This window comes from Orycteropus afer, unplaced genomic scaffold, assembly GCF_000298275.1.
Source record: "Orycteropus afer afer isolate SDZICR_OR568_19922 unplaced genomic scaffold, OryAfe1.0 scaffold00159, whole genome shotgun sequence".
Taxonomy (NCBI): domain Eukaryota; kingdom Metazoa; phylum Chordata; class Mammalia; order Tubulidentata; family Orycteropodidae; genus Orycteropus; species Orycteropus afer.
The window spans coordinates 553,703-581,441 of NW_006921746.1; the positions used below are offsets into that span (position 1 = coordinate 553,703).

Consider the following 27,739-nt stretch of genomic DNA (forward strand, 5'->3'; position numbering starts at 1 on the left):
TGCAGTGAATTATCAAACCCAGAGGAGAGGTGGTGGGTGCTTTGGGAGGAACGGTTGGTGAAAGGGCTGGAGAGAGGCAGCATGTCTGGCCTTGTAGGAATAGGCCTTGGGTTACTGCTGGTAATCCTGTCTTCCTCTTGTAGGGTTAGAGGAGGTCAGAACATGTGGCCTCCTTGCCGTTTTTGCAGGTATCATGTTACCCCAGCATTAATAGCAAAGTTCCACAAGACAAGAAATAAATGCTGATGAGGATGTGGAGAGACTGGCACTCTCATACATTGATGGTGGGACTGCAGAATGACACAACCATTGTGGATATCATATGACAATTCCTTAAAAAGTTGGAAATAAAAATTACTAGGTATATACTCCAAAGAAGTGAGGGGCAGAACACAAACAGATATATGCACACCCATGTTCTAGCCGGCACTATTCACAATATCAAAAGAGATGGAAACAACCTAAGTGCCCATCAATGAATGAATGAATGAATAAACAAACTGTGGTACATACACAAAATGGAATACTATGCAACCCTAAAGAATGTAGAATCTGCAACACATTGCATAACATGGGTAAACTTGGAGGACACTATGCTGAGTGAAATAAGTCAATCACAGAAGGACAAATATTGTATTAGTCCACTATTGAAAAAAGCCAAGGAAAATTTATGTATGGAAGGAAACTTTCTTTGTTGGTTACCAGAGATGGGAGCAGAAGTGAGGGAAAATTCCTAGATAGGTTGGAAAACGATAACAAAAATATACACACAGAAACCACAGATTATTACTGGTTACAGGGGTAGGAGAGAGGGGGAAATAGGAAGTTTTTGTTTGCCAGGCATTGAGTTTATGCTAATGGTGGTGGAATATTTTGGAAAAGGATAGCAATAATGGTGGCATAACATGAAAATTTCATCGATGTTCAACATTCTTTAAAGCTATACATGGGGAAATTGTTATGCTCTCACCACATGAAAGTAAAAAAAAATCATATGTAAATAAAATTCTTAAGATCATTCAAAAACAGTTGGAGTAGCACATCAACAGTGAACTGTCAGAAATTCATGGGAGATTCAGAAGAGGATTTGGAATAATAAACATCATTATGGATGTCAGATGGATCTTGGCTGAAAGCAGATAGTATCAGAAAGAAATTTACTTGTATTTTGTTGGCAATGCAAAGACATTTGACTGTGTGGATCACAGTAATTTATGGGTAACACTGTGAAGAGTAGGAATTCCAGAACTCTTAAATGTGCTCATGTAAAACCTACACATAGACCAAGAAGTAGAAATTTGAATACAAAAAGAGGATACTGCATGGTTAAAAATCAGGAAAGGTGCACTTCAGCACCGTATCCTTTCACCATACTAATTTAATCTGCATGCTGAGACAACAATCTGAGAGACTAGATTAAATAAAGAAGAACACATGAGGACTCGGGGAAGATTCATTAACAACCTGAGATATGCACATGAGACAATCTTGTTTGCTAAAAGTGAAGAGGATTTGAAATACTTCCTGAGGAAGTTGAGAGACTTCAGCTTTCAGTATGGATTGATTACACCTCAACAGAAACCCAAAACAAACCCACTGCCATTGAGTCATTTCCAACTATTAATGGCCCTAAAGGACACAGTAGAATTGCTCCATAGGGTTTCCAGGCTACAAATCTTTGTGAAAGCAGACTGTCTCACCTTTCTCAAGTTAGTAGCTGGTGTGTTCGAACCACTGTGGTACAGTGGTAAGGCATTCAGCTGCTAACCGCAACATAAAGAAACAAAAATCCTGACAACTGGATCAATAAGCAACATGATGAATGGAAAAAAGACTGAAGTTGTCAAGGATTTTATTTTACATGGATCCACAATCAACACTTGAGGAAGCAGCAAACAAGATATCAAATGATGTACTGCACTGGGAAAATCTGCAAAAGATGTATTAAGAGTGAAAATGTCACTTTGATGGATCACTGGGAATGCCTATCTTCAACTTTAGTAAGATACTGCTGTTTTCCAAATGGTATAAATTTATAACCAGTTAATGAGCAGTCCCACTGCTCCATATTTCCAACAACTCTTTTTATTATCAGGCCTTTTGATGGGGATATGGTGAAATTTTATTTTGGTTTTCTTAAAGAGTACTTTCCATTCCTTGATTCTGAATGAGATTGATTATATTTTCATTGACTTACTGGCCATTCAGATTTTTACCTTTTGTGAAATGTCTCCTTAAATCTTTTCTATTTCCTATGGGGTTTTCTCCATTATTCTTAATTATTTGTGTGAATTTTATACATATTGTACACAAGAGCCCTCTGTTCACTACATGTATTATAAATATCAGCTCTCACCCACTGTCTTGCTTTCCACTGTTAGTGGTGTTTTGTGAAGAAGTTTTTACTTTTTAAAGTAACCAAATCTATCAGTTTTTTCCTTTGTACTTTAAGTTTTTCGTGACCTAGAAACACTTTCTATATGCCAAACCCATGAAGAAATTATCTTATCTTTTAAGGCAACTTTCTGGTTTTAACTCTAGTATCTAGGTCAACAATCTATCTGGAATTAATATTTGTATATAGTCTGACCTGAAACAGAGGTGTCTCTAATTGCACTTTTTCCTATTTCTAGCATTTTATTTTGTATGGATTTTGTTTTTTTAATTGTGATTTGGCTGAAAGGTTACAGAGCAAAGGCATTATCCAAAGAACAGTTCAAACACATTTTGTTTCATAACATTGACTGCAATCCCCAGAATGTGACAGTTCTCTTCCTACTTTGTGTGATTACCTTTTCACTGTGCTCTTCTCTTTCATATTCATTCCCACCCTGTGAGCTATCTCCCTGTGCAAATGATCTCCCATGGTTGACTGTCTAAGGAGTAAACCTACCTGGTATAAATGTTCACCTTATATAGGGTGGCTAGGGGCCATCATCTCAGTGTTTTCACCAAGATTTTTGTTCCATATTTTTCTCCCACTCTATTCAGGGTCTCCTACACTGATCCCTTTCCAAGTGGTTCATAGTGGTAGCCAGGCACCATCTAGTTCTGGTCTCTGGGTCATGTAGGCTAAGATTCACACGGTCCACTAGTCTCTTGTACTAATTGTTTCCATATCTTTGGTTTTCTTCATTCTCCTTTGCTTCAGACACTCACTCACTGCCATCTAGTTGAATCTGACTCATAGTGACCCCTCTTTGGGTTTCCGAGGCACTATCTCTACAGAAGTAGATTGCCCAATCTGCCTTCTGAGGAGTGGCTGGTGGGTTTGAACTGCCTGCCTTCTGGTTAGCTGTCAGATGCCTTAGGCACTACACCACCAGACAAGGAGAGACCAATTGTTACATCTTAGGTTACCACTTGCAAGCTTTAACACTCACCAAGCAGGATATAAAACAATCTTTTTGTGTAGTATGTTATCTAGTATTGTTTTCTAAAAGGTGATTGATAAGGAGCTCTGGTGGCGTACTGCCTAAAGCATTTGACTGCTAACCAGAAGGCTGGTGGTTCAAACCCACCAGCTACTCCATGAAAGGAAGACTGGGCAACTACTTCTGTAAAGATCTACCACACTGGAAACCCAAAGAGGGTCACTATGAGTTGGAATCAACTTGATGGCAGTGAGTATTGCTTTGCAGTAACATTTATTAAAAAAAAATACTACTACTAATAAATTAAGCTTCTGTTAATACATTCAGTTTGTTTCTCGGGTATCTCTTCTGTTCTGTGTGTTCTTGTCCACCCTTGCACCAATACTACACACTTATTACAGTTTCAACCAATTTTTATTATTATTATTCAGTAAAACCAGGTGTGCCATCTTACTCTTTCTGCCATTTTCCTCCTGACTTTTTTCATGGTCTTTTGGATTTTGGTTAGAATTCCATTGAGTCTAGTGATCAGTATCAGGAGACTTACCATCATTATTCAATATAAAGAAAACAAAAATTCTCAAAACTGGACCAATAAGCAGCATCATGACAAATGGAGAAAAGATTGAAGTTGTTAAAGCTTCATATTGCTTGGTTCTACAATTGGCACGAATGCAAGCAGCAGTCAAAACATCAAAAGATGTATTGCATTGGGCAAATCTGCTGCAAAAGATCTCTTCCAAGTGAAGAGCAAAGATAACTCCTTGATGACTAAGATGTGCCTAACCCAAGCCATGGTATTTTCAATAGTCTCAAATGTATGTGAGAGCTAGACAATGAATAATGAAGACTGAAGAAGAGTTGATGCTTTTGAGTTGTGGTGTTGGAGAAGAATGCTGAAAGTACCATGGTCTGCTGAAAGAACTACCAAATCTGTCCTGGAAGAAGTGCAGCTGGAATGCTCCTTGGAAGCAAGAATGGCTAGACTTTGTCTCAACTACTTTGGTCATGTGGTCAGAAGGGACCATTCTCTAGAGAAGGATGTCACGCTTGGTCAAGTGGAGGGTCACTAAAAAACGGGAAGGCCCTTAACAGGATGGACTGACACAGTGGCTGCAACGATGGGCTCAGGCATAGCAGGGATCGTGAGGCTGGCACAGGACCAGGCAGTGTTTTGTTCTGTTGTACATAAGATCGGTATGAGTCAGAGATGACAACGACGACAACCATCATCATTATGACATTGAGGTATCAAATGATACAGCTTTCCATTTATTTCAATGTTGTTCTACAGTTTTCTGCACAGAGATCTTGTACATTTTTTATTAGTTAATTCTTAAGTATCTAATTTTTATATACTTCAATAAATAGTATATTTTAAAAATTTAATTTGTAATAGTTTTTTTTGCTGGTTTATAGAACTACAATTCTGACTAATCCTAAAAGCTGATGTACATACATTCTTTTGAATTTTTGGCAAATATAATCATACCATCATATATAACACAATCATATAATCATACCATCTATGAATAAGTCTTATTTCTTTCCTTTTTTTTTTTTTAAATTCTACCACACTGAATAGTTTTTACAATGTAATACTGAATAGAAATGGGGATGAATTATGCTAAATCTCAAAGCGAATGCTTTTGTTTCAACATCAAGTATGATGTTTTGTGTAAGATTCTGTTAGATGCCCTTTTGCAGATTAAAGAAATTCCCTCCAGTGCTGGATCTGCTGATAGTTTTTTAAACTCATGAATGCATGGTTTAATCTTAGTAAATAATTTTATGAATCTGAGATGGTCATGATTTTCTTCCCCTTAATGTTTAGTGTGGTGAATTATGCTTACTACATTTACAATATTAAACTACTTTGTATTTCCATAATAAATTCAATTTGGTTATGATGATTAATTCTTAAGTATATTACTGGATTTGGTTTGCTGAAATACTTTCAGAAATTTTGGAACTATATGCATGGTGAGACTGGTCTGTAATTTTCAATTCTGTACTGCTTTTTTTTGCAACTTGGTATAAAGATTATGTTAGCCTCATTAAAATAAATTAGGAAGGATATCTGTTTTTTCCTATTCTCTGAAAGAATTTAAGACTGGTATTACTCCTACTATATAAGTTATGTGAAACTTACTGTTAAAGCTATCTGGGCCTGGGGTTTCCTTTGTGGAGAGGTCTTAAATTATAGATATAATTTCTTTAATAAGATTACTCAACTTTTCTTTTTCTTCCAAGGCTTTGAACCAGTTTAAAGCCCTGGTTTCCTTGAGTCAATTTTAAGTTATATTTTTTAACTCTCCATAACATCCATATTTTAAAACTTATTACCATCCTATTGTCCATAATAGGCCCTTAATGTTTGTGAGATCTGTGGATGTGTCCTTTCGCATTTCTTTTTTTTTGCATTGGTTATTTGTGCTAGCATCTCTCTCTTGCTTTTTTCTGATTCATCTATATAGCAGTTTACTACTTAACTCTTTCATACTCAAATTTGCTTATATATGTTTGTATTTTGTGTTTTGTATTTTATTAATTTCAGCTCATTTCCTTCTTTTTTTGGGTTGAATTTACATTATCTTCCCCCTAACTTCCTAAGACAAATGCTGAACACACTGATATTTAGCTTTATTCCTTTTATAATTATATGCATTCAAATAAAAAGAATCTTCCTACAAGTATGGTTTTGTCTGCATCATGTAGTATTTGATACATAATATTTTCATCCATTTTTTTCTTTGATCTATGAGGTACTGGAAGTATATTTCTTAATACATTAAGATAATTTTTTAATTTCCTAGTTATGTTTCTACTGTTCATTACAATTCACTTAGGTCAGAGAATATACTCTGTATGACTACAAATTTGTTGCAACTTCTTTTATGGCAAGTAAATGGTCAATTTTTTTAAACTTTCCATGTGTACTTGAAAAGGGCTCTGCAGATGGACACAATGTTCTAATTTTTTACTCATGCTGTCCAAACTATCTACATGCTTATTGTTTTTCCCTCTGCTTGTTCTACAAATTACTGAGAGAAGTATATTAAAATATCTCACTATCTTTGTGGATTTCTCTATTTTTCCTCATAGTTCTGATTATTTTTTTCCTCATATGTTTGGATAATGTATAATTATTGTCTTTTCCTTGTAAACTGGAACTTCTATCATTTTAAAATTGTATTTTTATCTCTAGAGATTATTTTCATTTAAAAGTCTATTTTATCTAATACTAATCTGATCACCCCAGACTTCCCTAGGTTTGAATGCTGTATTTTCCCATCCATTTATACCTCCTTACTATTTAAGAAGGAGGAGTTCTAGTGGTCTACTGTTTAAGGCATTTGACTGCTAACCAGAAGGCTGGAGGTTCAAACTCACCAGCCACTCCTCGGAAGGAAATCTACTTCCATAGAGAAACTGCCTTGCAAACTCAAGGAGGGGTTTTGCTATGAGTTGGACCTGACTCAACGGCAGTGAGTTTGGTTTGGTTTTGGGATATTTACGAAGTATCTCTAATAACCATTTTTGTTATTGTTAGGTGCCCCCGAGTTGATTCTCACTCCCTGTGACCCTACATACAATACAATGAAACACTGCCAGGTCCTACACGATCCTCACAAACCTTGCTAAACTTGAGCTCATCGTTGCAGCCACTATGTCAATCCATCTCATTGAGGGATCTCCTGTTCTTTGTTGACCTTTCACTTCACTAAGCAGGTATCCTTCTCCAAGGAACAATCCCTTCTGACAACACGACCAAAGTAGGTCAGACGAAGTCTGGCCATTCTCACTTCTAAGGAGCATTTCAGTCGTACTTCTTCCAGGACAGATTTGTTTGTTCTTCTAGCAATCCATGGTATTTTCAGTACTCTATGCCAACATAATTCAAATGCATCAATTCTTCTCCAGTCTTCCTTATTCATTGTCCAGCTTTCACATGCATATGAGGCAACTGAAAATATGGCTTGCATTAGGTACAGCTTAGTCTTCAAAGTGACATCTTTGCTTTGCAATACTGCGAAGGATTATTTTGTAACAGATTTTCCCAGTGCAATACAACATCTGATTTCCTGAGAGCTGCTTCCATGGGTGTTGATTGTGGAGCTAAAGAAAATGAAATCCCAGACAACTTCAATCTTTTCTCCATTTATTATGTTGTTCCTCAGTGGTCCAGTTGTAAGGATTTTTGTTTTCTTATTGTTGAAGTGTAATCCATACTGAAGACTACAGTCTTTGATATTCATCATTTAAGTGCATCTTTCAAATCATATTCACTTTCAGCAAGCAAAGGTGTGTCATTTGCTTTTCACAGGTTGTTAGTGAGCCTTCCTCCAATCCTGATGCTGTGTTCTTCTTAATACAGCCCAACTTCTCAGATCATTTGCTCAGCATACAGATTGAATACATATGGGGAAAGGATATGACCCTGATGCACATCCTTCCTGATTTTAAATCATGTAGTATGCCCTTGTTCTGTTCAAATAACTGTCTCTTGGTTTATATGCAGGTTCCTCATGAGAACAATTAATGGAATTCACATTCTTCACAATATTATCCATAATTTGTTATGATCCACACAGTCAAACGCCTTTGCATAGTCAATAAAACGCAGGTAAACATCTTTCTGGTATTCTTTGTGTTCAGCTAAGAACTGTCTGACATCAGTAGTGATATCTCTCATTCCATGTCCTCTTCTGAATCCAGCTTGCAACTATGCTTAAAAAGCATACGTAGTTTTTTAAAATTCAGTCTGGCAATTAATTTTTTAACTAAAGCATTTAGACCATTTACAATTAATGCAATTACTGAAATACCGTTCCTTAAATATATTTTTAATGGTCAATTTATCCTCTTTGTTCCATGTTCCTTTCTCTCTCTTTTTATCTTCCTTTGGATAAACAACAAAAAAATTTTTTTCCCCACTGACCCTTCAACTAACCTGTAATTATACACACACACACACATATATATATATATGTATATATTATATATGTATATATTTATTAATTATTTTAGTGGTCACTCTAAAAAGTGAAATGACTGAACAATCAAAGTCCAATATTACCATCTTCCATACAATACAGGGTTTTACAACTCTTTAACTCCTTTTATCTCCCCCATGATCTATATACCCATTTTGTGGTATATATTTAATTATATACATATACATTTTAAATCTCACAATGACCTATTTTTATGACATTACATTGTCAATCTTCATGAGATTTACCTATATAATTATTACGATTCCTTTTTTCTTTCTATTCTTCCTTTCATTAACTTCCCATTTGGAATCATGTTCCCTCTTCTAGAGAAACACTCTATATCATTTCTTTTAGTGAGGATAGACTGGTAATGAACTTTACCAGTTTTTATCTGAAAATGCCTTCAATTTAAAGGATATTTACTTTGGGCTTCCAGATTTGCATTTATTTTCTTTCAGTGTATCAAAGACACTGTTCCACTGTTATCTAGCTTTCACTGTTGCTACTGAAGTTAGCTGTTAGTCTAATTATTCCTCCTTCAAAGCTCCTAAGGCATATGATTGCTAACCGGAAGGCTGGCAGTTCAAACCCACCAGCCACTCCTCAGAAGGAAGGTTGAGCAATCTATACTTCCATAGTGATACTGCCTTGAAAACCCAAGGAGGGGGTGTCACTATGAGTCAGATCCGACTCGACGGCAGTGAGTTTGGATTTTTTTTTTTTTTTTTTGGGGAAGGGTATCTATTTTTTCTGGCTACATCTACATTTCTGTCATTGGTTGTCTATAATTTCAGTATGATGTATCTATGTGGGTTTGTTTTTTGATTATAATGTTTTGGGCTTCTTGAATATTTGGCATCTTTCATAATTTCTGATAAATTATCTCTAATAATTTCTTCAATTATTACCTTTACCCTTTCTTCTCTCTCCTCTTCTTCTAGAATACTTAAAAATGCTTATGAGAGATTCTCCCTTTACCGTATTATTTATCATTTTTTTAATGTATTTTGGTTCTTCTTTTTCTCTTTATGTTTCTATGGTGTAGTGAATTACATGGTATGGCTTTTCTAGCCATAGTCTTTACAACTCCCACAGGATTACCATGAGTAGCTGCTTTTAAACTCTTGATTGTTAGTTATCCACTGGGGGTATTTCTGTTGGAGCAGCATGAATCTTCTGGAAAGCTCACTCTCAGGTGTGTAGAACTCTGATGCTGGGATTGGTTGGTTTTGCTACTCTGCCGGGCTTAAAATGAGCCCTCCTAGAGGCAAAAGGAAATCTCATTGCTGGTTGAAAGAGACACCCAGCTGAGAGATGGTGGCAGTGGAACCAAGAGGCATGAGACAGAGCAGCAGGTTTACCTGGCCCACAGAGGCATGTCTAAGGGCAAAGTAGAGGGGAGAGTGTCCTGATCGAGGAACTGTATGCTGAGCTTGTTCCTGAACTTAACTGTAGCCTGTTGCTTCCATAATAAACCCATAATTTGTGAGTTGTGTGTGGCCACTGCAGCAAATTATTGAGCCCAGCAAAGAGGTGGTGGGTGATGTGGGAGGGATGGTTGGTGTCAAGGTTTATAAGAGGTCTGGAGGGTGGCAGCATGTCTTGCCTCGTTGGAACAGGCCTTGGGCGACTGATAGCGATTCTGTCTTCCTCTTGTGTAGTTAGAGGAGGTCAAAAGATGCCACCTCCTCAACCCTTTAGCAGTTTCATTCTGAATTTTCTCATGAACATTTTCCAGTTCACTGGTCTTCTACTTCAAGAATGTCTAACCTGCTGTTAAGTCTTATCCATTAGATTCTTAATTGTGATTGTGTTTTGAAGTTCAAGAATTTCCATTTTTGTCAAATCTGCTATGTCAACTGATACAGTTTCTAGTTCCCTTCTAAAATTTTCACGCTTGTTTTTAATTCTTTGAGCAAAATAAACATACCTGTTTTGAGTCATGTCTAATAATTCCAGTATCTGGAGATCTGCTGTTGTTGACTGTTGTCTGAGGAGCTTCTTAATTACAATGCTTGGTCCTCTTTGGTTATGTATTAGGCAGTATATTTGAAAAATTATTTATTGAAATAATTGGAGGCCTAAAATGATGTTATTTTTATCTCCAAAGAGGATGTTTGTTTACTTTTACTATGTTCCTAGGGACAGTCAAACTCAGATCATCTTAATCCATGTTCATAGTTTTAGATTATCTGGGCCATTTACATGATTCAAAGTCAGACTGAGGTCAGAGGCACAGCGTGGTTTACTCTGGTTCACTCTTACTCCTGGGGTGTATCCCTTAAGGGATTTAGTCCCAAAAAGGTAGTGGTTCACCAGTGTGCTCACTCTTGGCAGGCCTGAGACTCCCATTTTTATCAAATTACCCCACACAGGGACAAAAGTGCAGTTCAGTGTCATAGCTCCCTCCTTCTGTATGGTATAAGAATGTGAAACCTACACAGCCACCTTGACCAACATTTTTAAATCAAAAGAACTTAGTAAGTAACTTTGGCCCACGTAGACACATCTATGGAGTAAATAATGTAGCTGAAGTTATGTGATACTCAAAACAAAATTTACTACATCATTAATAAAACAAAGGACGTTTTGAGTTAAAGAACTAGAAATCAGGTTTAAAAAAAAAAAAAAAACCTGAAAAAGCCAACATGATAAAAACATCAACAGGTTCATTTATTTTCTTACCATTTTCTGCCAGCGGAGCAAGAACTTCAAAAATCATTTCCCTCTTATCATGTTCTATTTGTTTCTTGAAGAGTTTTACCAGCTCTTCAGCAATGTTTGTACTGGCAAACTGTTCTTTACTTGATTCTGCAAAGTAAAAGAGAAAACTTAGGGCAAGCAAGCAATTATTAAACTCAGAAATTGTTTCCTATTACTTTAAATGTTTGGTCATTTTGTACTAAATACCTCCATTTTTTAAAAAAAAAACTAATAAATACTCTTCAAATACAGGAACAATCAAATCCATAATTTAATATCATTGAAAAGGAAAAAATGTCAAAGGCTTTAGAGAAAAATGTTCTGACCCCATTATATTCAAGGTATAAAAAGAAGTTCACTAGTGTAACATATAGGTAACCATAGCAACAATAAAAGTACCAAGTTATAAATTCATACTTTCTAAGCTTTTAGTCAAAGAAAAAAAAATTACTTCTAATGGACTGCATTTTCTATTACTTAATTAAATGTGACTTATCATCTTTATTTTTATTATTATTAAAGTGGTATGCTTTTGCACCACTCCTGGCATCCCCACTATTAAAGACCAATTCTTCACATGTATTTGAGGTCTCTCTTCTTCTTTCTTCTTCAGCAACTCCAACCTTTCTTCCTTAATCTAGAGCCTCACCATCAGCATTTAAATATGCTTTATTATCTCACATTAAACAAACAATATAAAAAACAAAATATAATTAAACAAACACTTTTTCTACTCCTTTCTTCAACTACCATTCGATCTATGTTCACTTTCAACAGATTCTTGATAGAACTGTCTACATATACTATTTTCTTTCTCAGTTCACATGCATCCCTAAGCTCACTTCATATTAGTTTTGGCCCATTTCTAAACTAATCCTCAGTCTCCTTTGCTTGCTTTTCCTTTTCCACCACAGTACTCTAAATTATAGTTCCTTGGGACTTGGTACTTTGCTATCTTATCTTCTCAGTACTTACTCTCACCCTAGGCAATCTAACTCTCTTCCAGATCATCAAAAAGCACCTATAAATTAATACTTTCACAATTATATCCGCAGACTCCAAGTTATTTATTTAATTCTCAGCTGACATTTCCACTTGGATGTTTCGCTAGAATCCCAAATTCAGTATATTTAAAATACATTTTTTATATCACCCTGAAATCTATTCTTCCTCTAGGTTTCCTTAACTCAGTAAATGACCATACCATCTACCTGCACAAGTAGACAGGTGAAAGTCATGTTCACCTCTTCCCTACTCAATTTTCACATCTAATGAATCATCAAGATCTATCAATCAACTCCTAAAATATAACTGGAATCCACTCCACTCTCTCCAATTCTCCTCAGAATTTCTTTGGCCACATCAGGTATCCTACTCACTTCTCTAGGATAAGTTTCTCTCAGAGAATCCTGACCTATCCAATCTAGATTGGTTGCTTCCTGTCTGGTGTCACTGCTGACACCCTGGAACCCTCCATTATTATTATCTTGATGGATCCTTTTCCAATTTCCCTGTCTCAGATACCCTGTTATCTATGTTCTTTCGTCTCCATTTGTTTTGTTTTGGTCTAGACAACCTCCAGGACCTTGCTGAGAAAAGGTAGATAGAAAGTATTTTGAAATCTGGACTGTCTGAAAATGCTCTTTCTCACCTGGAGTCTATGCTTCTAATTTAAACTAGTCCTTCAGTTCATTGTACTGTGTTCACATTACCTATTTCTATTACGTGTTATTAGCTTTTTAGGTACTCTCCTAAAACTTTAAAAACAGATGGGCTCTTCTTGGAGTGAAGGATGGCTTTGCTATAGAGTTTATTTTCTAGAGCAATACTGTCCCATAGAAATATGAGAATCACAAATTATACATGTAATTATATGCTTATTTGTAAAATTCACCCACTAAAGCATAAGCTCCTTGAGGGCAGAGGCAGTATTAATTTATCCACCAAAAAGAGTCAATGGTATAGTGCCTGGTACACAGCAAATGTTCAAAATAAAGTTATTGACTGAATGAACATGTAAATGAATACTAGAATTAGATTCTGCTCGAGTCTTTGGTGAATCTCAGTTTCAATATCAGATAAGAAATACTGTAAACTCCACTTTAAAATAGGAAGGAGAAACAAATGTTGATATGGTATATACAGTTTTGATTAATTCTACTATTGTACTACTTTTGGTGCATTCATCAGTAGATCTATGCCCAAATAATGAAAATCCACTCTAATCCTTTCATTGCAAGATTCCTTGTTGTTGGTGCTGTTGTTGTTTGCTGTCGAGTCGGCCCCGACTCATAGCGACCCCTCCTTGGGTTTCCGAGGCAGTATCATTACGGAAGTAGGATTGTCCAACCTTCCTTCCGAGGAGTGGCTGGTGGGTTTGAACCGCCAGCCTTCTGGTTAGCAGTCAAGTGCTTTTAGCCACTATGCTACCAAGATTCCTTAGTGGCATAAAAAAAAAAAAAAAAAAAGAGTTGGGGTGAGGTGTCTTTTCTAATAAGCTACCTAAACCTTCAGAGATCATACTCTGCAACTGTTAACACACCCTACCCTAAAAGTAGATTAGCTTAATTCAAATAGGGATGATTTAATTCCTGCATATTGTGAGTTGTTCCTCTGCTCAATTTTTCAAATGAAATGAGTTTCAGAAGCATAAAATCAGAGATGAAGTAGACAGATATCATCACTTATCTAGTTATATAGTCTTACTCTTCTTTAAAATTATAGTGTTAACATTCTTATCAATCTATATTCTATCCCTCCAAAATTTATTAAAATGAAACAAAATCACTGCCACACAAAGAAACAATGCACCATAATTATTGTTGTTGTTAAGTGCCGTCGAGTTGCACCATAATTAATACAGGAATTAAAGAACAAAATAATCTGTATAAATTCTAGGGGTGAACAGAGAGAAAAGATAGCATGAAACATGATTTGGACATTAAATCTTAATTAAATGCCATGGATCCTTAACAGGTCATTAACAAGAAGTCTCATTTTCCAATGTTTCATTTTTTATCAGTTATACATGCATCTAGTTCAAAGAGTTAAGTTAGTTCTAATACTTATGTACTATCCAGTCCCTTTTCCATCAGAAATAAGCACATAAAACTTTTAGCTAATTTAATGGCTTAAGTGTAAGGATTATGACCCCTTTTACTTCATAAGGCTCCTGTACAGATAAGTGAGGTTTAGAACAGATCTTTTATGGTAAGACTCCTAAGACTGAAATCTTTCAATGTCATCCTTCTTTGATTAAAATGATTCTTATATACATTTCCCTATTAGATAGTTATAATCCCTAATCCTTTCTCCCTGATTTTCAATTGAGAAATGGATGATAATTAGTTGGTGGAGGGAACCAACAACTCAACCTCCTTCCTGTGAGTTCACAGTTCCTACAGTTGAAGCATTTATAAGTTTTAGGCACAAACATAAAAGCCACTAAAAGGTCTTCAGTGAGCAACTGTAATTATGTAAGCTCTTATACAGTACAATTTATACAAGGACTACTACTACTACCCTTTCCTCACTTTTTCTTAAGATTCAGCATCACCACCACCACCACCATCCACAGCCACTGAGTCAATTCTTACTCATAATGACTCCACAGGACAGAGTAGGACTGTCCCATAGGGTTTCCGAGGCTATAAATCTTTACAGAAGCAGATTGTCACATCTTTCTCCAAAAGTGGCTGGTGGGTTCGAATTGCTGACCTTTTGGTTAGATGAGATAAAATTCATCAGTCTTAGCTTTTTAGGTACTCTCCTAAAACTTTAAAAACAGATGGGCTCTTCTTGGAGTGAAGGATGGCTTTGCTACAGAGTTTATTTTCTAGAGCACTATTGTCCCATAGAAATATGAGAGTCACAAATGGGAACCACAGATGTAATTTTAAATTTTCTAGTAAACATATTTAAAAACAAATAAAATGAAGGTAAGATTACTTTTAATGATGTATTTTATCCCAATTAATTCAAATTATTAATATATAATCAACATAAAGTATTGGTAAAATTATTTCACTTTCTGTCTCTCAAAGTCTTTGAAAATTAACGTGTATTTTATACTTAAAACACATCTCAATTTGGACTATCCATACTTCAGTGTTTAATACTCATGTATGGCTGGTAGCTACCGTATTGGCAATTCTAGATACTACTCATACAGAAATGTAAAATTAAAGGACTTGCATTGTATGAGTTTGATAAAACTATAGGCATATTAGACAGATTTGAACCAACAGTGTTTATGTTTTTGTTACAAAGTTATAAGCTATCAGTGTGGGACTGTAACAAGATTTCTGTCTTATTTCTATCAACTATACTATATACAAACTCCTACAATCCATTTTAAGTACTGGAAAATAATAACCTTATGAAAGAATAAAGAAATGTTCTTTCATTCTTGGTCTCACTCAAATGATGGAGAAGAAAATTTGTGTTATCAAGTAGTGTAAAAAATTAGAAAAGTTGAAGAGACATACACAATTAGCAGAAAATGCCCAACTGAATATGAATGACTTTTAAAAATCAACTTTGATAATTTATTCTCTTAATTATTGTACTGTACTGAAATCAAGATTTTAATGTACAGTACACAAGGGCATGGGCTTTTAAGTTAGGAAAACCAAGATTAGTGTCCTGGTGCTTTCATTCCTTAAAGTGGGGATAATTAACAGAACTACTTTATTTGGCTTCCCTATACCCGTTAACACTATTTGGTTTTATTATACTCATAATAAACAGTGCATCATGAACACAGGAACCCTAGATGCACAGTGATTAAGTACTGAGCTGCTAACCAAAAGGTCATGGGTTTGAACCCATTAGCTGTTTCACAGAAGAAATATGTAGCAGTCTGTTTTCGTAAAGATTTACATCCTTGGAAACCTATGGGACAATTCTACCCTGTCCTATAGGGTTGCTATCAGTTGCAATCAACTCAGTGGCAGTGGATTTTTTAGTTTATTAGGAGCACATTATGAAGGACACTCAGATGAGGAGTTCTAACTTTCCGGTCAAAGTCACAGGAAGGAAAAAAAGGAAGGAATGAAGGAAAAGTAATACATGATATAAGAAAATAAAAGGACAGGAGATATGGATTTGGGGTGCTATGGGGAACCATCAGTCCACTTTTATGTTTTAACTTGAGATATGGTTGTAGCACTGGTCTGGTTCCGTGTCCCTCATATGGTTGTAGCACTGGTCTGGTTCCGTGTCCCTCTGATTTTGAACAATCACTGGTTGATGATGTCATCTTTTATGACTTTCTAATACTGGTACAAACGTATTCTTATATCTTGCTTAAAAAAAGTCTGTTGTCATATTTAGGGATTTTGTGAAAAGAGGAAAGGAACTGGACTTCAGTATGCTGGTTTCCTCTTCACCTGACAGCAAGTAATTCATACAAATGTAATAAATTATGATGTCCTTTTTATTTGCCATGGAAATATAATTCTAAATTTTAAGAAGATCCTTCTTGTAAGAATATTTAAGTCGACATCATTTTAAATATTCAACTCTGTTAAATCATGGTAAAATGTAAACTTGAAATCTTAATTCAAAAAACAATTAGAGAAGTGAAAAAGCTTCACTCATAAATACAATTATAAACTCTAATTGGATCTACGTTTTTAACACTGAAGCAAGTATATTCAATGCTTAAAATAATAGAGTAATATGATCTCTATGGATTTCATAAGAAATCCTGTGAGGTGCAGTGGTTCAACACTTGGCTGCTAACCAAAATGTTGACGTTCAAACCTACCAGTTGCTCTGTGGGAAAAAGATGTGGCAGTCTGTTTCTGTAAATACTGCACACTTAGAAACCCTACAGGGCAGTTCTACTCTCTCCTACAGGGTCTAAATGAGTTGGGATTGACTCGATAGCAATAGGTTTTTGGTATATGAATTTCTAGGGTCTTAAAAGAGCTCTGGTAGCACTGTGCCTAAGGCATTTGACTGCTAACCAGATGGGTGGCAGTTCAAACCCACGAGTCACTCCACAGAACGAAGATAGGGGCAATCTACTTCTGTAAAGACTTATTGCCTTGAAACCCAATGAGGGTTGCTATCAACTTGATGGCAGTGGGCTTGGTTTGATTTGGTTTTTAGGATCTTAAAATCCAAAGGAAAATTTTTTATAATTTAATGTATAAGATTTTTTATAATTACAGTAAGTTAACAACAGTAGTGGTTCATAACTAGAACTTACCAAGTTCTGCTAAATTGCCAAATGCAACAAGACACATTTCTGTAAGAGCTGCATTTTGGCAGTGGATGCCCAGTAATTTCACTAAGGTAGGAATAACACCCATATTGATAAGCTGAGCTTGAAGGGAATCTGTAAAAAAGAAAAAAAGTTCACATATCAAATGAACATTGGTAAGAAGAAAATACCTCTTATTCTCCCTTTTGCAAACTCAATGTTATTTCAATTACAGTAAAGGAAGATGAAATCCATTCATATGATTGTCTTGAAAATTTTAAAGACATTGGTTCAAAGAGTCTTGAATATTTTCAATGCCCGAAATAATTGAGAAACAAAAATAATTCAAACAATACATTAGATCATTATATTTTTAAAACAAGGTCTTACATTGTTAATAGATTTTAAAATGTATAATTAAACATTCTCATTAGCTTTTAAATGAAAAAGTTAAGCAAAGTAATATCTGATTATAGGAAATCAAAGTATATAAACAACAGGAAAAAAGCAAGTTTAATAAAGACCAAGAAAGGAAAAAGACGTCTGAGAATCCTTTCAAAGTTTCTTCATAACAAAGAAGGACAAAGTATATTATAAATACACAAAAATTATTGGTTCGGAGTACTTGCAAGCAGAGAGGTCTTTGATGACTGTTAGGAAGGAATATAGTTTAAAAAAGAAAAAAAAGTGAGTCACTTAAAACATTTTTCTATTCATAGTTTAATTATTCTGACAGATCTTAGTAAAAGAAATAAAAATTTGGCTTGCGATGTAAAGAGAACGAGGTCACCATAACCTGGTCATCATCACTTGTCTTCATTTTCTAAGCAATTACTTGGTTTTAAAGTATTAAACATGCCTTGGATTCTACTGTGGTTCTTCATGGACAGTAATAAAATACTTGCAGCAAAACTTTAGGGAAATAAACCAAAGTAAAAACCACAAGAACTTCCTCTTACAGTAAGGTTAAGAAAAGACTGGTAAACACATGTCTATGCAACAGTTGTCAATAACTGGTTTATCCAAAAATATAGGAATGTTCTTTCAATATTTTCCTTTTGTTCCTCAAAAGTACTGTATTTTAGCATGTAACACACTCACAAAAATAATACACATACGCATATAAGATATGTAGCGTGAACAGGAAATTAATGCATGAGGGCATTGTGTGCTTTGCAAAAAAAAAAAATCAAACTATATAAAGCACTCGTTATTTGTGTAAAAATACGGTATATGCCATTTTCAAGCTAATAATTTTCTTCAAATTCTTTAAAATTATCTATTGGGAAACTAAAGATAAAACGCTGTTTCTTATAAATCACATTTTATTTATAGCATTCACCCCCTGTAAGAGAGTTTGTCTACTAATCTTATCACTCTTCATAGTTAATTTATAGATGAGGAGATGACTTGGTGATTATCAGAAAGGAACAGACAGGCAAGCTTGAGCTGCCTCACAAGCTAATTGCGTGGTGGACTTTATAGTTAGCATCTCATGCTTTTAAAGTACGAAGAGATAACTAGGAGCCCTAATGGCACAGTATTAAGCACTCAGCTGCTAACCGAAAGGTCTACAATTTAAACCCTCCAGCCACTCCACTACGAGCTCTGGTGGCGTAATCCCTAAGGCATGTGAATGCTAACGAGAGGGCTGGCGGTTCAAACCCACCAGCCGCTCCTTGGAAGGAAGACTGGGCAATCTACTTCTGTAGTGATACCATCTCAGAAACCCAAAGAGGGGTCACTATGAGTTGGATCTGACTTCACAGCAGTGAATCTGGATTTTTTTTTTTGAGCCACACCACTGGAGAAAGGTGTGGCAATCTGTTTCCAAAAAGGTTACAGACGTGGAAATATTATGGGACAGTTTTACTCTGTCCTACACATGGTTACTATGAGTCGGAATTGACTCAACAGCAGAGGGTTTGTTTTTTGAGTTATGAAGAGATAGCCAACAGATGCTTATTGTTCCTAAAAACTGATAAGTGAGTAATTAAGGGTAATTATTTGGTTAGATTGTGGGTATACCTATATTACTAAAGGAGTCTTACCAAAACAAGAATCAAAAATAGGCCTGAGAAGAAGGGAAAAGTTCTATTTATAATTTAAATAGTCTAAAACAATTTCAAATTTTGCAATGGAATTATGAAGTCTATTTAAAAAAGATAAAAATGTAATGAACTCAATTAAATTATTTCCCTGCTTTTGATGGTATTTTGTCTAAATATACAATTCAGCAATTAATGAATGACTGACAATACTTATTTTACCTTTCAGGCAAAATATTTTATTATACTGTAGGGTATAGCATTATATCTATATATTATATTGACAGAATATTTGTATTATTGGTTATAGTTTTTATAATGATCATGTCACTTTGAAAACTAAAGTGCTCCTGCACCAAGCCATGGTATTTCAATCACGTCATATGCTGCAAAAGCTGGACAATGAATAAGGAAGACCAAAGAAGAATTGATGCCTTTGAATTACGGTGTTGGCAAATTTTACTGAATATAGTATGGCTTGTCAGAACAACGAACAAATCTATCTTAGAAGAAGTACAACCAGAATGCCCCTTAGACGTGAAGATGGCAGCAAGACTTTGTTCTCACGTACTTTCAACATGTTATCGAGAGGAACCAGTCCCTGGAGTAGGACATCATGTTTGGTAAAGGGTCAGCATAAAAGAGGAAGACCCTCAACAAGATGGATTGACACAGTGGCTACAACAATGGGCTCAAACACAGCAACAATCATGAGGATGGTGCAGCACCATGGAATGTATTGTTCTGGTGTACATGGGGTCGCTATGGGTTGGAACCAACTCAACGGCACCTAACAACAACAACAGTGCATGAAAGAACTTTCCAAGTTTGAAATTATTTTGATTACTTACCAGTAGCTAGGGTTCTTACTTACTAATTCACCTCTGCAGATCTTTGCTCTTTAGCATTATTATTATTTATATGTCCATTTATTTGGACTACTTCTTCAAAAATTGCAGAGCTGCTGAATCATTAAATTGCAGGTACGTAAGCGTGAGCACTAGCGCATGCATTGAGTGTGAGTCAAACTCTGCTATATGTCTGCATATATGTAAGCATCACACACCCCTTCAGTATAGCTGGTACAAACTATATAAATCCAACAGTCCAGGGACATTAGAGGATTAACAAATTTTGTGAAGGAGATAATCCAGCAGGAGAATGCTACTTTGAAGACAATGTTCTACATGTTCTCCCAAAGTGGCTTCTCTACCACAAACGTCCCACATTAAAAATATTACAGATTTTGGTTCCAGGGAAAAGAGGGACAAAACGTTAAGAAATGTTTCAGAACACAGCTTAATACAATTTCTGACATACAAACCAAAACAGTATTATTTGATGTTGTGGCAGATCAGGGGAAAAGTAGCATGGCCAAACAGCATAGGGTGAGAACTGACCTAATTCATGAAAATCATGTTGCTATGTGAAAATGTGTTTTAAAGTTACCCAGGAGCCAAATTAATTGTATACTTACATAAAACACAAATATCACACATAAATAGAGAGAAAAATACGTAGTCATCCAATTGGACAGATTCATTTAAGACCATTTAAGGGCTTTCTTTTATATCTACTTGTGTGAATGTAACAAAAGCAAAATTATATGCAACTCTACAGTTTGCTCATACCTACTGAAGGAAAGTCATTTTCCTTGGATAATGAAAGCCCAAAGGAAAAAAAAAACACTTTACTTCAACTACATGATACAAATTTGTATTTTGTGGATAAATAGAATAGTGGTTTTCAAAGTGTGGCCCACGGGCCCCCGAGGGTCCCTTAAACCTTTTCAGAGGACCACAAAATAAAAAACATTTAGCAAATAGCAATATATTATTTGTCTTTTTTTTATTTTTATTTTTAATTTTATTTTACTTTCTATGTATTTGCACTGAGGATCCTAAAGCGATGGTAAATCAAACTGCTGGTGCCTTAACATGAATCAAGACCTGGCACCAAATTCTACTAGTAGTCATCACGTAGTCTTTACCATCACACACAGTAAAATGAGATGCCTTTATTCTTAGCATTTTTTTTGGAAATTCATTTTTCACAAAAAATGTTATTGATGTCAAAATCATGGGTTTATTATTATTTTAAAATGCAATACTGAATATGTAAAATTTAATTTCAAATATAGTAAATGTCAACAGACATAACACACACACACATATACACATACATATGTGTGTGTGCATATGTGTATGTATCTATATATAAAGTCTTTTGGGGTCTTTGATAATTTTTAAGAATATAAAAGCATCCTGAGACCAAAAGTTTTTGAGAACTGCTCTCCTAGAGTATAATCTAATTTTTACCGGAGATTGGGGGCACATGGAAGAGATTCTGAAGTTCAATGAAGTTATTGACAGATGAAATATAATAGGAAAGCTGTAAAATTTAAAAGCATGGTAGGTATCCTAGATTTTGGTGCTCAGGTATTTTGAGAGAAATTATAATAATAAAGAACATGAATATCTCAACTTGCTTATGAGTAGGAATTCTACTTAACTTTAGGAAAATATTCCATGATTGGGTCTGTTTACCTATTTCAATTACAACTACATGTATTACCATTAAGTAATTTACTTTGGATTAAGGAGGGGGCTTGTTTGTGTGGGATAAATTGGTATTAATTCTCCTTACTGCTGGAGGCAATGTTTAATTCTGATCACTTTTTCCTATTGTCCAAAGAATACTCATGAATGGACTTCCAAGGATAACAGCTATCATGAATGTTATCAGGATTATTATTTTTAAATCAATGACTAACTAGAAAAAAATTCTTACAAAAGGAAATAATTCAAATTCTTTAAATATATTTGAAACAGTGAGTAACACAACAGCAAGACTAAGACTTTTACATCCCTCAACAAATACCAGCAACTCCAGGGGAATGCTCAACAAACACCACAATTCACAAAAATGCAATCCAGGCCCATACACAGCAAACAATTACCATGTGTGAAAGACATCTTTAAATAGCACAGTGTCATAAAAGTCTGAAGACTTTTTAAAAAATTGCTCCCGACACACATCACAGACAAATATATAGAATTACAAAATTACATAATATCAAGATGACACAGGCCCTGCATGATCTATGGGAGGAAGAGAAAGAAAGGCACTGAGGGGGTGCAATACAGATGCATATACAAAAAGATATAAGGCAATCAACACATGCGCTGGTGTGAACACTTACCTACCTACATTTGAATTTCAATGGTTCCAAGTTCTTCAGGTCACATTCATGGAAACTCCAAAGAATGGAGATCTGGAGAGAAGATCTCAAGTTGAAGAACCTTTTCCCCCTGAGTTTTAAGTTTAATGTTTAAAACATTGGTACAGACTAGATTCTAGGTCCAGAAAAGTATGTAGAGAATTCCAGTAACTCAACTGAAGTTATGTTGAACAATTACTAAGTAATAAAATTAAGATTAAAAACTATCTCATTCTTAAAAAATGGCTGTTATAGACAATGTTACATGGTTATTTAGATTACTGGTAAACAGCATTTAATGATGACTGTGTCAAAGACAAGACACACAATTCAAAATATAGTCTAAGCATTAGTGTATATTTATATCTATATACCTATACAGATACTGATATATATAGATATATAGTATGTAAACTATTCACAGTATATAGAGTACAATAATCTGGTTTATAAATACAGATTAAAAACCCTTTCTGTAGTTAAAGGAGTTACACACAGTTGAAAAAATGAAAACAAGTTAAGTATCAGTCTTGATGAGAAGTTCTAACACATATTGGTTCAACACATTTGGGCACAATACAGAGTGAAGAAAATTACTCTTCACTAAGGACAAATTTAAGGAGCTCTGTTGGTATAGTGCCTAAGGCATCTGACTGCTAACCAGAAGGGTAGCAGTTCAAACCTACCAGCCACTCCATGGAAAGAAGACTGGGCAATCTATTTCCATAAAGATTTACCACCTCAGAAACCCAAAGAGGGTCACTATGAGTCGGAATCGATTCAACGACAGTGAGTTTATTCATTTATTTATTTTGGAATGGCATATTTATATTTCAAAAAAAGTTTTTGAAAATTAGAAATTATGTAACAATGAAACAGAGCTTGCAAGTTTTTTAGCTCTATTATAACACTGATAAGAAAAGTGGTTTAAATACAGCCACCAAAGGGATGATTAGTGGTTAAAAACTTTGTATGACGATAACTGCGGTACAAGTAAAGACTTTCTTTTCAGTTTCTTATTACTCAGTATCTTTTTACTGATCGATCAGGAAAATGGGGAACTTTTATTCTAACTCTAGTGTTGAGCACAGCACAAAAGAGATATTTGTGTGTCTTTAATTAAATTACTTTAATTATTTTTAAGTTCTTCTTTAAGTAAAACATATGTTATTCGTTTTGGACCCAGGGTACTCTTGTAAGCCCTAGGTGATATATTTCAATGTCACATAACAATTTCCAAAAGAAAAGAATATTCATTAGTGTTAAGAATGTAAGAGGTTTAAAACAATATACTTACACATTTTTTGTTTTCTTAAAGTTTATAGAAACTAGGAAAAGAGAATTCTAAAACTCCTGGGTTGTAAAATATTCTGTACAGAGTAGAATTTCCCTTCTTGTAAAAATTTTAGACATAAACAACAGAATTATGTGAATTAGTGAAATGTAAAATAACTGTTAACAAAAAAAAACCAAATCAAAAATCACAAGCAGTTAAGAAAAATGTTTTACTATCAGTTAAGAAAAATGTTTTACTATTCATAAGAGGTCTAGCCATTTATTGTTACTAATCAAATGATACCTAGACAGTGATTTTCACTTAATCTACTAGGTAATTTTTCCCTATTTCCTTTTAACTCCAGGTTAAATTATGCACTGCAGATCAACTTGTTATAATGAATATTGTTACAAAGGAAATTGCTAGATATGTTTATTCTGATTAAAAAAAAACTATGATTTTATCTCATAAAGAAACTGATCTTTTCAGGTTAAACCTGGTCTTTTTAAACAGAGAGAACTACTGCCAGCTGCTGAACAGCTCTTACTTGGAGAAATCACCCCAGTCTCTGTTCTCATATGGTACTGTTGAGATAAAGGCCAGTATCTACAGTCTGTGTAAGTTTAAATTTGAATTTATGTTTAGTAAGTTAAGCTAAATGTCAGGCCAAACTAGATCCCAACATGTGTACTTTACAATCACATGTGCTTAGATACATGAAATTCTTTTGTTTCACAAAAGGATTTACTGGCTTTTAAAAATACAAGCTTACTTGTTACCCTATAGCACTGTTATATTTAATGTTTATGTACACTTTAAATTTATACAAATTACTTGCAAGACATCAAATGTTAATAAGATACGCCTCTATACTCAAAAGATTTCCAATATCCAGCTAATATCTAAATTAAAATTTTTTTCAATAAAATACAGGCAATACAATATAGGCAGTTCAGTGGTAAGTGGATTTTTCTTGTAGTAAAATAAAAAAACAAGGTTATTAATTTTTATAAAAGTTAATGTACACGTGAGATTTTTGTTTGTAGTTTCTCTCAATGAACTTTTTAAATCCCCTAAACTAGGGATGCATTTGATATTTGGCTAAAATCTATTATTCACCGTATGTGTTAGCCTTAGTTTTTAGAGAGCCAAACAGCTAAGTGCTTACTTCAGTGTCATTCTTGGCATTTATAAACTTGTGCATTAGATCATGTGCTTTCAGAGGATACATTGTATTGCAACTAATGCAGTAACATCAGTATAAACACCAGACATTAGAGACAGTGAGATTTACTGTTACTATCTGAATATTCATTTTTCAAATATAGGTAAATATTCTTGTACAGAAGGAGCCCTGGTGGTACAGTGACTAAGGCATTCAGTTGCTAACCAAAAGTCAGCAGTTCAAATCCACCAGCTATTCTGCAGGACAAAGATAAGATGTCTGTTTCCATAAAGATTTATAGCCTTTGAAACCTTATGGGGGTAGTTCTACTCTGTCCTACAGAATCACTATGAGTTAGCATCTACTTGATAACAGTGGGTTTGGTTTGGTTCAGTTTTCTTATGCAGAGAAAATCGCCTTATGTGCTTCATATGTTGAAATTCTAACAGTAAGTTGAAATACAGATTTTTTTATTGCAATATTAAAATGCTGCAGTAGCTAATGATGACAAAACATGAAATATATCCATGGAATAAGAGATAAGATGATCTATTCTCTTTATAATTTACAACAAAAAATAAATGTTAGACACTGCACAAAATTTTTAGTTACTTAATTCTTCTCAGGCCACGAGTCTCCCAAGAAAAAAAGTCCAATTTGGGAATTCTATAATCTTGTTAGGCTGGATTAAAATTAGAAAACTATCTCTGCCACCTCAAAACTTTACAATTAGGAAAAATCTCCAAAATAATATTGAATAACATCCTTGATTACTTAATCCTCTTCAATTCTGACATAAAGCAAATAATGAAAAGAAAAACACATTAAGGGAATGAGGAACCCCAAACATAATTAGTTCCTCCATTTCCTTCAGCTGAAAGTGGGCATCTATTCAATATCATAATGCCAAACTTACTATCACAATTTCAGAAGCAATTTAGAGGCTGACAACACTAAGAAAGTATTACTTCTGTAATATAATGTCAAACTTTATATATATAATCAGACTACTAACTCACTACTAAAGAAACTTTAAGAATAATATTTTTGTGATAAAATATAATATTTATTCTAGTACCCAGAAGTTCATTCTATAATAGCCAAAGCTGAGTATTAATTCCAATACTTAACCATGTAGAACTAAACCAAAATGTGCATTTGGTGCATCTCTACTGAAAGCCAAGTTCTCAGCCCACCCATTAAGTAACAGCACTATTCTAAATAATCATCTAGGAGGATTACAACTAAAAACTAACCTTGTTTAACTGATCAAATTTAGTAGACTGAATTAGCAGGAGACACAAAACTGCCCTCTTTCCTTCAATGTGTTAGTTTGTTTAAAATGTCATTTGTAGCAGAATTTCACAAATGCATCCTGTTTCACAGACTGATGAAAGAATGACAGTTATTAAATACATAATTTAGGTCTTACTAACATTTTCAAAAATCCTAGTAATTATCAGCTGCACAATAAAAGTCTCGGCACACTTCGTTATTAGAGAGACTAAACATAAATGGTCTTAAAAAGATGGGAGCTGAAAAGTACATCTGACATGCCTTTATAAACACACACAAAAAAAGAAATGAAAATACAGTTAAAAGAGAACATAAGAATACTAATACTATTAACTTAAAAATATCATTAATAAAAATTCCTATTAATAAAAAATGGTGCAGGATGAGACAGTGTTTTCGTTCTATTGTGCACAGGGTTGCCATGAGTCAGAATTGACTCAACAGTACCTAACAACAACAGTAAAAAGTACAACGAATTGCAAAGATAAAAAGAGATAAGCTTTATACCTGTGAGAGCCAGAATTCAATGTGACTACCTTTGTTTTTCTGGGTCTCACAAGTGTTCCACCTTCGACAGGATGCAAAACTTTTCTCACTCGTTTCCATGGAAGATATTTGAGTTTTCCTTTTCTGACAGGTTTCTACCTTACACAGATTCTGGCTTTTGTATGTTTTATTGTAGTTTTTTTCTTAGTTAGGCAATAAGGTTTCAGTATTCAGGAAATAAATGAAATTATTAATTAGCTTGTACCCATAGTAAGTAAACGTTGGAAACAGTAGTTATTCATACAACTCAATTTTTTTACACAGAAAGATATATTCCAACATCTAGGAAATGTTCTTGCTCACCTATAATAAAAAATATCAAAAATTTAAGGATATGCATGTACCTTACTCAGAACAAAGTCTTTTTAGTTTTTAGTTAAAATTATTCCTTATCAGTTGCTGTTCTTCCCATTTCAAGTATGAGAACAAATAAATTAAATGAAGTCATTGGACTGACTTCACTAAGAAAATGAATAAAATGATTGTAACTGTTAAATTGTTCCTGTTGGCTGAACTGAAAATATGAAAGCAAAAGCTAAAATTAATTACATATTAAATGATTTTTAGATTAAAGAAAATATATTACAGGCCAATTTTAAATAACTGAATCTAAGTATTGGGCTTAATAGTTAACATCCAACTGTTACACTTAAATAACATACTCCAGGAGTTGTGTTTCGTAAGTAGCATAGATTACCACCCTTCAACTATAGTTCAGTAAGCATAAGTCCATGCAGCAAATGACTGTAAGAATTATGGCAGTATCCCAGACAGATCTCAGGGACGAAAACAGTGAAATTACTACCTCAATAACAAGGAGTTACAAAGACAGAGAAAAATAAATCAGCTCATTTGTAAACTACCTACATAATCTTTATGTAAATGTATATATGTGTGTAT

The 27,739-nt window shown here is 34.5% G+C and overlaps 1 protein-coding gene across 1 annotated transcript in view; it reads right to left on the reverse strand.

Annotated features, from left to right (window-relative positions):
* Positions 1–27,739, reverse strand: part of RAP1GDS1 (Rap1 GTPase-GDP dissociation stimulator 1) — a 238,173-nt gene that overhangs the window by 60,796 nt on the left and 149,638 nt on the right. The window contains exons 6-7 of the mRNA XM_042781729.1: positions 17,295–17,423; positions 11,060–11,185 (exon numbers count right to left, since the gene is read on the reverse strand). Of these exons, the coding sequence (XP_042637663.1) occupies positions 11,060–11,185; positions 17,295–17,423 (255 nt within the window). The remainder of the gene's footprint in view (positions 1–11,059; positions 11,186–17,294; positions 17,424–27,739) is intronic.